This window comes from Naegleria fowleri (assembly GCF_008403515.1).
Source record: "Naegleria fowleri strain ATCC 30894 chromosome Unknown tig27, whole genome shotgun sequence".
Taxonomy (NCBI): domain Eukaryota; phylum Heterolobosea; class Eutetramitea; order Acrasida; family Naegleriidae; genus Naegleria; species Naegleria fowleri.
The window spans coordinates 577800-590408 of NW_025407959.1; the positions used below are offsets into that span (position 1 = coordinate 577800).

Sequence of the window (12609 nt, forward strand, 5' to 3'; positions counted from 1 at the left end):
TTTTACTCAATTTACTCTTCAGGATTTTCATAGTCGTTGTCATATGAAATTTGTTTAAGGAACTCTTCTCGCCATTCTCCAACCGACCTCCACATGGTTCTTCGGTGATTTTTACTGGTGTTAAAACTATTACCTATTAAATCTTTCATGGATTTACAATAATAACCGTAACTTGAAGAAACAAGTCGAACATGGATGCGTGAGGATTTTGGCTTAAAAGGAGTCATTAATAAAATGGCCATGTTTGTAAATTCACAACTTAATTCTAACTCGGGAAGCTGTTTCAATTCACTAAACTTATTCCATTCATCCATGTTAAAAAAATCATCGTCATTCTCAGCAAAAAAATTGACCACATGGACTTTGAGCTTTTTCAATGACTTGAATGCTGGACTAATTAACAAACGTAAAAGTTGAACCACATCCATAAAGAAATCTCTACATTCGAATTCAATTCTCTCCAAGTTGGGAAAACATTCGGCAATGACTTGAAGCACATCTCACAACAAATCATCGTAATCAAGTGATACACCGCTATCATTCTCGTCATTTACAATGAATGATGTGACAGACTTGTTGGTCATATTTATATTTGCCAAGCCAAAAACATTAGAAACCTCTAAAGTTTTGAGGTTTGGAAATTCACTGACCAAAGTTTGCAATATTTCTGTACAAAGATAACAGTTGAGGCAAATATATTCAATTTCATGCTTATTCATAAGCTTTCGCAATAGTGGCACCATTAAATCATCACCATAGCCATCAAATACGACATACTTGAGTCTAGTAAAAGGAAATGTGCCATGATGGTTGAGTTGAGTTTGATCTTGTTTGTGATCATTATGTTCGTCATCACTAGTACCATCACTGTTATTTTCGTCGTCATCATCATCATTTTCACTCAAATCATCCTCAATATCACTTTCATCATCATCATCATCATCATTCAATTCGTTCGAACTAATTTCAATCATTCTCACATAATACGGCAATTGAATCGCTTGAATAAGAAAATAGAACAAATTTGAAACACTCCAACTCGGGAGCAAATAGTACTTGATGGAATTGCCGATTTACCAACATGAGCCTTGCAAAGCTTTTCAGATCGGAAATGTACTGAAAAATCAAAGCCAACACCTCATTTGGAATCAAGTGATTAAATGTTGGAGAGTAGTATTGGGTTTGCTTTTTGATCTTTTTGTGGTTCCATTCCGAAGAGTTTTGTTGCACCAGCGATCGTTTCATTTTTTTTTAAGAATTTTTTTGTAATCTTCTTTTTGAGTAACACAATATTTTCAGGCCACTTTTCCAAATGTTCTTGCACTACAACATAAGAACCCCAGTAACGTATACAGGGTGGGAGTGACAGGTAACGAGATCTCTCGAGCCAGGAGAAAAAAATTGGCTGGACGGGAAATTTAATTTTTTTTTCTCAATACCACCTCTGTATTGCTCATAGGGTGAGCTTTAAATGTTAAAAAGCTTCGAGAGCAATCAACCAATACCAAATTCCAACATTGCTTTCGTTTTGGCTTATCCTCACCCTAAGATTCCTTTCATAGATTGAACATTGTTCACAATTGTGAACATTCAGCGAAACATATCAATAGACATTAAACACACACATCTATGTTTCACAACCTTCTTCGAGTCGAACATCCTCTCTCTTGCCTAAAATGATAAAATACAAAAATTCTTTTACACCTCACGGGGATCGAACCCGCGACCCCTGGCTTCGTAGGCCAATGCTCTTCCATCTGAGCTAAAGGTGCTTACTCTTCTCTTCCTAAGAATATAGTTATATCTATAAATCCAGACAAACTTGTGGTCAGCAAAATCGATATCAAACGAGATAATTATTTTTAAACAAGGACGACTGAATATGACCAAAATGATTTACGTGAAACGTATGGCGTGGGAATGGTAGTATCGACAACACCAAAGCTACAGGTTGCAGAACATCCTGTCCAATATGTGATAAAGTAGGACCTGACGCCACAAGAATTGGCAAAAGAAATTTAAAACAGAAATGTGATGTGATTATGATGTGACAAGATGTAATTATGATCCACGGATCTCTATTATACAGACATGTTGTGGTTTCCAACTTCAAAAAAGGGAAAATTCATCATTTCAGGAAAAGTCTTATCTCTGACAGACATTTATTGAGAGCTTTTTTTTCAAACCTCATCATTTCCAAACCAAACGCCAAAAAGTGTGTCCTTTCCATGTCCTGTGACTACTACCAACTGCAACAATCCTCCAACAATGTCACTAACACAACGTTTACTCCCCATCCATTGACACCACTGGAAGTGTATCATATTTTGAATTTTTTTACCACTTCACCCTACATCATCATTCAATCGATTCTCTTTGTACTCTCCATTGTCGTGTACATTTACAAATTTAAGGAAATGAAACGCAATCAACATGTATTATTTATCATGTTATTCGTGTTGCAAAGCGATATCATGGTGGATTTGATTCTGCGAGTCAATAATGAAGCAAATGCTTATGAACACTCTCGAAATACAACGAATGGAGTTGAGGATTATCTCTTAACAGGCATTGCTGTGGCCCATCGTTGCATCATTAACTTTTTAGTTTTTTGGCAACTTTGGATCATGTATTTCCTGTGTTCCGTGTTGTAAGTTTACATGTTTTGTTTTGGAAGGGAATTTCTTTTTTACCTGGTCAATTCTTAAAGCTTACACACTTGTCATGAAATTGCAGCAATTTCGTCCATTGGATACAAGTGTTTTAAATTCGCAAATATTGCAACCATTGTTGTGATTAGCGTGTTCTTTGTTTGTCATACCTTGTACAACATTATCACTGGAGCTCTCACCATTCATGGAGTGTTCATTGATGTTACTGTTTATGTGCCGATGGAAATTGCATTATTAGTAGCTGCAGGAATTTTGTTCTTCACTTCCTCGCTTGTCTTCTCCATTCTGCTCAATATCATTAGTTACAAATTAGAGACTTCTCTCACAAAAAGTATGATCAAGCTTAAACAAATGATGAAAGGAAATGAAGAGTTTACGAGTAGAGAATTAGAAGCAACGCTTCGTTTCAAACAAACCTCTCTGAGAAAGACTCGTCTGATGCATGCTGGTCTCTCCATTGCGATTATATTGGAATCGCTTGGTTTTCTATGTATCTCTTTCTATGTGTTGAACATTTTCTTTGGATTTGTGTATTTGTTGTTGTCGAATTTTGGAATTTTCGTATTTGTTTCCCTTCTTATTGGCATCAATGCACCAATGAAAGAGGTTCAACAATTCTTCCAAAAGTTTGTCGTTGACGATAAGGCAAATGATTCGTCCAAAAAGAACAAGTATTGAATGAGTCTGTTTCCCCATCTGAATCATGATGGTTGGCCAAGACTCTCATATTGTCACATTTTGCTGGTCTTATATGAATAAACATGATTTGCATCGCTGTGAACCCATGTTTAGAGCATTTTAAATTCTATTTCAGACTCTTTTTGTGAATAGTTCCACAAATACCACACTGAATCAGAATGATCTCGAAGTGAAGGGCATGAATGTTCAAACAATAAAAGAGTTTGGTTGAGCAATGAATAAAGTTAATTGCCTTATTGGCATCAATGAAAGAGGTTCAACTATTCTTCTAAAAGTTTGTCATTGTTATTTCATCCAAGAGACAAATATTGGACGAGTGTCTTGATTTCTCCCCATCTCCGTGTCGTTGTAGGACAGTAACAATAAATTGACTAAATAAAAAAGATTATGGATTTAATAAAAAAAATTTTTCAGAAGCTTCTTAAACTGTCTTTTAAGCAACCCTTATTGTGACACAAATGTGTCTAAGATTGTAACTCTATTACAACACTAATTTGTAATTTTTGAGGGAATCATCGCTCAAAAAATTACCTCAACAGCAACACAGTGTAGTAGTGTCTAATATGCCCCAGCCAAACCAACAGCGATGTTTCCTCCTTTCCTTTCATCTTCCGTTATTGACCCTAATTTACTTCATACCTATTCATTCACTCCTCCTGCATCACATCATTGTGAAGTTGTTTAGAGTCATCTCTAAATCTAACCTTGACTGACTTTGCCTGGAGCAAGCAGGTCCAGTAGCGGATTTGTTACGACCAATGTTTCTGGTGGTCTTGGTTCTCGACACTAAGTTATCCTTTCATATACTTAGGCGTCACCTATTTAAAATCCAGCTGAAAGAGCTTTTCTTTCTACTGGTAATTTTTTCTGGGGTTCAAGGAACAAACAGTCGGTTTCTCCAGGAATCAGTTGCGTTAAAGCCAACCTCTGATCCAGCATCCTAAGGTCCTGCTTTATTCTTGACCTTGATTTTTCCGGTAAGCTCTTGTACCTCTTGCTCTATTTCAGTTGTCTTTCACTCACCTTTGTCCATGACAAATTTCTTTAATAAGGGTTGCATGCGAGTGATTAATAGTCCTAACTAAAGGAGAACTCTGTTCAGATTAAGCACGGATGAAAACAGAGTTCTTCCTCATGATCACATGCATCTTCAAAGAAGGTCAAATGAATTACCTCCTCTCATTTATCTTCGGGGAATTTGAAGGAGTCCTCAATGCACAGAAACGTTGTTTGTCCCTTGCACAGAAATACTTCCTAGGAATGAGGGTTCTAACAAAGACGTGGAGATTACAAACATGGAACATGAATGGCTATACGAATTTAAATTGCTTTTTCCATCGAAATGAAAATCATATATATTCACATATTATCTATGAATGTGACAGTACGAGGTCTAATCAATCGCTCAACCAAAGCTAACAAATTCATCCAAAATTTCTTTCCTTATTCTTCAGAACATTCGAACGAAATTACTATTTTATAGATATATTCTTCGGAAATGAAGAGTAAGCACCTTTAGCTCAGATGGAAGAGCATTGGCCTACGAAGCCAGGGGTCGCGGGTTCGATCCCCGTGAGGTGTACAAGAATTTTTTTTGTTTTTTATCATTTTAGGCAATTTGGAATTTTTTTTCGTAGCAAAAATGTGGATCTAATTTTGACAACTGGCATTGTGGTGGGTAGATTCATGTCAAATAAAAACCCAGATGTCGATGTGCCAAAAGTTTGTCATTACTTTGTAAATGATGGTTTTGTTTGAATATGAGAATTATGTCTGTGAACTCAAGACGAGTAAGTAGTAATGATAGTTGTTTTGACTGAACATGCATGTTGAATGACTGTCCTCTTATTTGTGGTTGGTTGTGTTTGACATTTGACACTTGGGGCTCTCCATACGTTTGTCCATTTGATATCTTTGTCTTGCCAAGATAGTGATGTCTTTCTTGTCTGCTTTTCCATTGACAATCACACATGCTTAATGAACGTCAAAGCCAAGTGGGTTCCAGATATTAGACATGTAAGTACAATTCAAATAATTCCATTGAAAGAAAATTTTAATTCTCATTGGAATTCATTGTCTCATTCCCAACTTGAATAGCGCTGCCCAAACGTTCCAATTGTTCTTGCAGGTACAAAGAGTGATCTTCGTAAAGAAAAGGATTACATTCAACGAGAAGGATTGAAATTGGTGAGTCCAGAGGAAGGTCAACATTACAAGCATGTGAGGTCAAATGATCACGATCATACCCTTAGTTAAAGAAATTTTCATGATGTTCAGTCATAAATATTAACACAATTTATTGACCATTCCTCACATGACACTGTTACCAATGGCCTTCACTCTTCTAATCATAGATATACTTGACATACTTGATAATAGACGCTTGTTCCTTAAATCCAATATCAATCAAATTTTGCTCCAAATCTCCACGTTTTATAGAGCTCGCAATGGCTTTCCTCTCTAATTCTTGATTCTTAAATGATAAATTAATAAACCACAAAACATATCTAATAATGGCCTTTCTTTCTTCCTCATTCACCAATAATTGTCCAGTCACTTGATAGATGGCTTGTAAGATATCAAATTCATGTCCATCTTTTTTCGATGTATTGAGTGGAGGAGTACTTGATGTTTGGTTGCCATTACCATTACCACTACTACTGCCAACAACAACAGCTCCACCACCTCCTGTTCCATGAAGCTCTCCTCCTCCACCAGCCGATAAATCTTCATCATCCTCTTCATCCTCTTCGTCCTCTTCCACATCGTCCTGAATGGAAATATTTACATTGGTACTTGTAGTTGAGGCTGTATTGGCAGTGGCATTGAGTGGAAGATGAGTGAGAATGGTCGGATCGGAATGGTTACCTGTGTTGAGAGCAGAAGGGTTAGAATTGGTTGTGGCGTTATTGTTTTGTGGTATTGGTGGTAAATCCTCTTCATCTTCATCAAAACTAAATAAATAAGTGTATAAAGCACCATCGGGATCAAAATCAGAAACTGAAATACCAATCGAACGATAAAATCGGTTATGAAAGAGAACAAATTTTGGAAGCTCATCATTGCCACTCTCGTTGCTAATACTACTCATTTTGTTGTTGATGATGATGATGATGGTGTGTGTGGTGTTGATTGGGGTGATAGGATATGTGTTGATTTTGAGAAGAAATTGATGATCAAAATATTATAATATTGATCGGAATATTAAAAGATTAAAAATTATTGAATTTTCGTCGACACGCGTGTCGTCTCGGATGGCTACAAGATAACTGATGATGACGAAGAGAATCAGAGTCGAAAGGAATCACGTGGTGGTGGTGAGGTCGACAATAAGGTCGCTCAATTTTTTTGTATTATTTTGAGAGGACAAAATTGGTTACAAATCATCTCTGTAGTAATTCATATAAATAGGGTGTTGTAAATGTATTAGCTACGTGTCACACTCGAAGTCATGAACCTTCCTCCTTCTCTCGATCATGCAATGCAATGGATTTCACTTGATATTGTTCCCATAATTGAGAACTCAAAACCTTTTCAAAATCTTTTGAACCACAAATAAGGACAGGTCCATGTGAAGCATTGGATTTCACCACTCGCAAAGCATCGAATAATTCTGCAGAGGGCTGTCTTGTCGAATTCTTGAAATTGTCCGAAATGGTTGTCAGTTCAATTCTTCCAGAAAAGGAGGTTTTCAAATCTTGTAAACTCTGTTTTAAAAGATAATCCTTGTTGTTGTTCGAGACGATATAAAAGAGATGAATTTTAGGAGGCTTTGTTGTTGAGGGAGTGATGACTTTTCGGTTGTTTGAACTTGTATTTTGGTTCTCTTGAATCAGTAATTTATACACAAGTTGTAATGATGGGGCCACTCCATGTTCCACATCTTGAGCTAGAATTGAAATTGTGGAATTATCAGAGGAAGTTGAAGTGTTGGACATGAATTCTCCGACATTAAAATTCGACTGAAAGGGTCCCTTGATATTGAATAACATTCCTGCTTTAGATTTAAATAGCTCAGGTTGTTCCTCCATATTAATTACCACATCCATAAATCCAACATTATTTTCTGAATTAATTGGATACAACTCAACACAAGCGTCCTCATCAGAATTTTCTTGTTGATTCTTCAATTTGATAGATGCTATGGAATTAAAATTCAATTTCAAAGCCTCTCCATTCTTTGCCAACACAAATCTAAATAATTTAGAATCCGCATTCAAAGGAACCACTTGTCCCAAAGCATAGCTTCTCCATTCCGAATCGGAAAGAGCCTCTCGCATTGATTCTTCACTATGAGAATATTGAGAATATTGAGAAAATCTCTTATTTTGCATGTAGATGGTCGCTACCAATCCCGAGCCTAGAAGTGTCATCGAAACGAGAGAGGCATTCTTGATGAAGCGTGAACTCATTTTTTTTGTAAATTATATTTCAATCACTCTTTTGGACAGCCCATCAGTGCATGAATCAGCGTGAATGAAAATAGGAATGTTGATCTTGAGTGCCTGGTCTGAAACAATTTATATTGTTTTGAAGTCTTTTATCGCATTCAGGTTCAATCAAAAGATGAATTTTCGATTGTACCAATTACAAAAAAAATAATACCACGAGTCACTTCGCAAGAAAGCTTTTTTTCAATCATCATTGAAGCCAATTTCTCACATCTCCACATCAATTGAAACCGTTTCGGCACATTAATGCAGCATTTGTAGCTTCTTATGTCAAATATTGAATTTACCACCTCAAACGATCCTTCATCATTAACTCCTTCTCGAACATCTCCTTCCGACAACCACCACACGACCATCACACATTCATTCCGAACCTTTATTACACCTCAAACATCTCTCGAAGAAATTCACAAAGTATCGCATTGGTTTGATCAAGATCGAATTGATTATCATACCTTGAGATTTCACGACGCCATTCAGAGACAAATTTTAAATCGATCAGCCTCGGAAAAGGACAAGAAAACTGCGCAGTCCCTTTTAGACATTATTCGACTCAAATATATTTTCCCATATTCTCGATTGCTTGGATTATTTACCTATTTTTATATTTTGACCATTAAGAATTTATTTAGAGGAAATTAAACTAATCTTAAGAATATGAAACGAACGAAACATGTTCACAAAAAAAAGCCATCCTTGAAAAGAAGAATCCACAAATATTCGTCTGCTAATAGTACTAGTGAAGATGATGCTTTTGGAGATTACAAGGACACGTTTTATTATGATCCAACAATACCCCCAGATCAATTTTTGAAAATTTTATTTCAAAATAATTCTGGAGCAATGTTATCGAGTGATTATGTGGCTTATCGAATTTATTTGATTGACCCACAAGTGCAATGCACGTTTAATGAAGATGAAGAAATGTGTGAAGAGATCAATGAACAACTTTTGCAATCGACGGCTCAGGAAATTCATCAATTCTTTATGGAGAATATCCCAAAAAATTATATTTGGCAAGGAGATGCCTTTCATTTGAATATAATATCACCAAAACAACAAATTGAACAGCTCGAACAAGAAATGCTCTCTGTATATCGAAATAATCAACCAATTTATCCTCTTCTATTTGGTAGAATTGATTACACAGAAACAAACATTGATGAATGGTTTGTGACATATTTACTCATGGAACTAAGTCAAAAATTTCAAAACCGTGTGGTCATTCAAATACAGGATCAAGATGGTGAATTTCTATTAATTGAGGCGGCTATGCATATAGAAGAATGGATGAATGAAGATCCTCAGCTCACTCAAAATCGAGTTTTTATTTTCAATGGTCACATTCACATTCTTCCAGATCAACCACAAACTCCTTCACACTCTTACTATGAGGTATTTCCAGTTCAATCACCCGTTCAAAATATTCACAAAGCAGTAGAAATGGTTACTCGAGAGTACAAATACACCATAGCCAATAAGGGAGTACAAAATTCCATCAAGGCAAGATTGTCTTCCTTTCCAAAGGAAGCTCATGATTATGGAACTCAAAGAATTGCATGTTTCCTACCATTGGATATTATCAAAATTTTGGACCGACATCCACAATCCATTTCGAAGGCCATCTATTACTGGGTTCATCGAAATAGTGTGACAGAGAATTTTTTGAACACTTGTTCTCGATTTTTTCCATCCTCTCGAAATCAGAATTCTAATGTGAATTCCACTTCCTCATCAAGTGATGACTTGTCAACGATTGCTCCACGTGACTATTTTACCTATGTGACCGTTCTTGTCAATCGATGTCAATACGTTCAACTTTTAGCGTCCCGAATGGAAAGTGTTCCATCCATTTTACAATCGATTTACAAACCAAATGCAAAAAGAACCGAAGAACAAGAACAAGCTTACATGTTTGGGTTGAAGATTTTATGTGGATTTGAAATTTATTATCAAACAGAGAAACCTTTGGAATTATTTGAAAACTTTGAAGAATATTTGGAACATTTGGATGATCATGGATATTTTGGAATGGAATTACCAGGCACTAAAAATTATAATTTTCTCATTCAAAAAGCAGAAAATTATTATCGAATGGATTCCATTTCACAAAATGTTGAAAAATGTTACTTTTTAGAACAATTAATTTATGAAAATCAATATTTAACAATGAAAGATCTAAAGCAACGAAAACTTAAAGTCGATCCTGATGATTGGTTAGACTCTGCTCAAGAAGAAATGGAAAAGTATCTCACACAGAAAGGAATGGTGATGAATGAAGAGGTTGATGACGAAGAAATTTTGAAACAAAAAGCAATGGATTTGATGAATGGTGTAAAATCTTTTGTAGAGGGACAAAGTACTGGTTTTGAAGGAGTGGAATTTAATTGGTCTCAAGAAAAGACTTTCGATGAAAATTCTCGTGCAGAAGCCACATCAACATCTTCTCGACTCGACAAATTATTGCAAGAAACATTTGGTAAACTCAAAATTGAGGATCTCATCGATAAGAAAGATGAAGAATATTTGAAAAAGTTTTCAAAAGAGCTCTATAGCGGTGAAGAGCTGGACGATGAAGAGGACGAGTGGGAAGATATCGAAGATAACAGAACCATTGATCCAGAAATGCAAAATGTTATGAGAGAAATGGACGAGGAGCTTCTGCAGTACAGTGACACTCAACAACGATCTGAAATGATGAGCGATGCTAATGTCATGAAGAATCTTCTCAAATCGATGAAAGCACAGGGTGGCGACATTGGTCCAGCCTCAATACTTTTGGAACAATTGGGATTCAAAGTGCCAATTGATGATGAGGATGAAGATGATGATGAGCAGGAGAGTGATAACTAGAGGGAATTCCACACGCCTTCCTCCCAGGCTTCCATGTTTTTTAACATTTACAAGAGTGTTCTGGACTCTAAATACTTTAACTCTATCTTAGTAAAACTTGTTTTGACTAACTGTCTATGATGCGACGATTTGGGATTTATGACAATTATTTACATGATACATAAGTTAGTTTGCCTCCTCTCTGTTGAGTGTGACATTCAAAAACGCCACCAAAATTCATTGTGTGAAAAGATCAGCATTGACAGCCACCTCCGCTTGGTTTTGGTTTTTCTTCGTCCTCCGCAGGATTAATTGGTTTGACAACTTCACCTCGAGGTTGACCAAGTCCTTCGCCAGGTGTTGGAACAGTACTAGTACCAACTGGCTTGACAGAACAAAACTTATAAATTTCTTTCAAAATTGTCAAGAAAGCGAGTTCTACGTTTGTAGAATCCAATGCAGATGTTTCAATAAAAGACAATGAGTTCTTTTCGGCGAAAGCTTTTGCTTCTTCAGTTGTAACAGCTCTCAAGTGACGCAAATCGCTCTTATTTCCAACTAGCATTACTACAATATTTGGAACGGCATGATCTCTCAATTCCTTCAACCATCTTTCCACATTTTCAAATGTAACTCTTTTTGCAATGTCATAAACAAGTAATGCTCCAACTGCTCCTCTGTAGTATGCAGAAGTCTATTTATATTGAGTTGCGAGATGTTGTTGTGGCGAGAGTGTCAACGATTTTGAGTTGTTGTTGTTGTTATTGTGATTATACATGATTTAAATATCAGGGATCGCCACACACAATTCCAGACATCGATTTTGTTACATTTTGTTTCGTTGTTGACATTGTATCATCACGATATTAAGTTGAGATCCCAACAATAAATTTCATCATGAGTATTAGTATTTAAATTAGAGAAAGTAAAGTATACCTACGATTGCTCTATATCTTTCTTGTCCTGCACTGTTATTATCATTGTTGAGTATGATTCCATATTACAGCAATATGAACAAGAATTATAATTCATTCATCACATTCGAAGTAGCAACGTTTTCAAAGCGAAATTTACAGAAATAGAGAATAAACAAACGGATAACGAATGAACAATCACGTGTTACAATTTTGTATCATCAACAATGTAAATTCAGCACTCGCTACTTCAATAACAACTACAACTACTTACGTATCCCAGATTTGTGCTTTGATTGTTTTTCCATCGGTTTGAATGGTACGTGTGGCAAACTCTACACCTATTGTTGATTTTGATTCGAGATTGAATTCATTTCTAGTGAAACGAGAGAGTAGATTGGACTTTCCTACACCGGAATCACCAATTAAAACAACTACATTGAACAATTCAAATCACCGATATATGGCAACAACACCCGAAGTGTTCAAAAATATATAAAAATAATCAACAACAACATCCAATCAATAGAACACACAACAACCATAATAACATCAACAAATAACAGTAAACAAATCAATAACAACAACAACAATAAAAGGATACACTACTCTTGAAGAGGTAATCATACTCATCGTCCTTTCCAAAATTCGATGCTGACATTTTTTTTTAAATTGTTGGACACTTCCAACGGTTTTCTGACGCTGAGCGTTGTTTGAAACGGAGACAAGGTCGTCAATTTTCGTGGTGGTTCCTTGTTTTTAAAAAATGTGCTTTATTTGTCAAAAGAAGAGCGTTTGAACACTCGATCGTTTCTTGCTTTAGAAGAGAGGGTTCTATATTTCAAGAAGAAGTCTTTGTAAATTGTTTTTTCAATACTTTTTCTTGGACTCTCATGAGAGTCTCAATATCAATATCATCATAAGACGTTCAAGGAATTGCCCGAAACTCCAGAAGAAAAAAATAAAACACATGAGCAAGGCTTGTTATTATTGATACAGAACTGGGATCTTCAATCTCCGAGAGAAACATAATATTGCGAG

General features: G+C 36.0%; 8 protein-coding genes across 8 annotated transcripts; 3 read left to right on the forward strand and 5 right to left on the reverse strand.

The window, feature by feature from the left end:
* Positions 1–11: 11 nt before the first annotated feature.
* On the reverse strand, positions 12–428 carry FDP41_001746 (uncharacterized protein; the record flags this gene model as incomplete). The annotated part of the gene is made up of 1 exon (XM_044704864.1): positions 12–428. The coding sequence occupies one exon, from the start codon at positions 426–428 to the stop codon at positions 12–14; it is 417 nt and encodes a 138-aa protein (XP_044564116.1).
* Positions 429–500: 72 nt separating this feature from the next.
* Positions 501–974, reverse strand: FDP41_001747 (uncharacterized protein; the record flags this gene model as incomplete). Its single annotated transcript, XM_044704865.1, has 1 exon — positions 501–974. One exon carries the CDS (start codon positions 972–974, stop codon positions 501–503), a length of 474 nt encoding a protein of 157 aa, XP_044564117.1.
* Positions 975–2228: 1254 nt separating this feature from the next.
* FDP41_001748 (uncharacterized protein) lies at positions 2229–3350 on the forward strand (the record flags this gene model as incomplete). Its single annotated transcript, XM_044704866.1, has 2 exons — positions 2229–2650; positions 2711–3350. 2 exons carry the CDS (start codon positions 2229–2231, stop codon positions 3348–3350), a joined length of 1062 nt encoding a protein of 353 aa, XP_044564118.1.
* A 2365-nt stretch (positions 3351–5715) lies between these two features.
* Positions 5716–6462, reverse strand: FDP41_001749 (uncharacterized protein; the record flags this gene model as incomplete). The annotated part of the gene is made up of 1 exon (XM_044704867.1): positions 5716–6462. The coding sequence occupies one exon, from the start codon at positions 6460–6462 to the stop codon at positions 5716–5718; it is 747 nt and encodes a 248-aa protein (XP_044564119.1).
* Positions 6463–6820: 358 nt separating this feature from the next.
* Positions 6821–7783, reverse strand: FDP41_001750 (uncharacterized protein; the record flags this gene model as incomplete). The annotated part of the gene is made up of 1 exon (XM_044704869.1): positions 6821–7783. One exon carries the CDS (start codon positions 7781–7783, stop codon positions 6821–6823), a length of 963 nt encoding a protein of 320 aa, XP_044564120.1.
* Positions 7784–8089: 306 nt separating this feature from the next.
* Positions 8090–8464, forward strand: FDP41_001751 (uncharacterized protein; the record flags this gene model as incomplete). Its single annotated transcript, XM_044704870.1, has 1 exon — positions 8090–8464. One exon carries the CDS (start codon positions 8090–8092, stop codon positions 8462–8464), a length of 375 nt encoding a protein of 124 aa, XP_044564121.1.
* Positions 8465–8479: 15 nt separating this feature from the next.
* FDP41_001752 (uncharacterized protein) lies at positions 8480–10675 on the forward strand (the record flags this gene model as incomplete). The annotated part of the gene is made up of 1 exon (XM_044704871.1): positions 8480–10675. The coding sequence occupies one exon, from the start codon at positions 8480–8482 to the stop codon at positions 10673–10675; it is 2196 nt and encodes a 731-aa protein (XP_044564122.1).
* A 232-nt stretch (positions 10676–10907) lies between these two features.
* Positions 10908–12229, reverse strand: FDP41_001753 (uncharacterized protein; the record flags this gene model as incomplete). Its single annotated transcript, XM_044704872.1, has 4 exons — positions 10908–11348; positions 11595–11622; positions 11843–12002; positions 12178–12229. 4 exons carry the CDS (start codon positions 12227–12229, stop codon positions 10908–10910), a joined length of 681 nt encoding a protein of 226 aa, XP_044564123.1.
* Between the last annotated feature and the right edge of the window lie 380 nt (positions 12230–12609).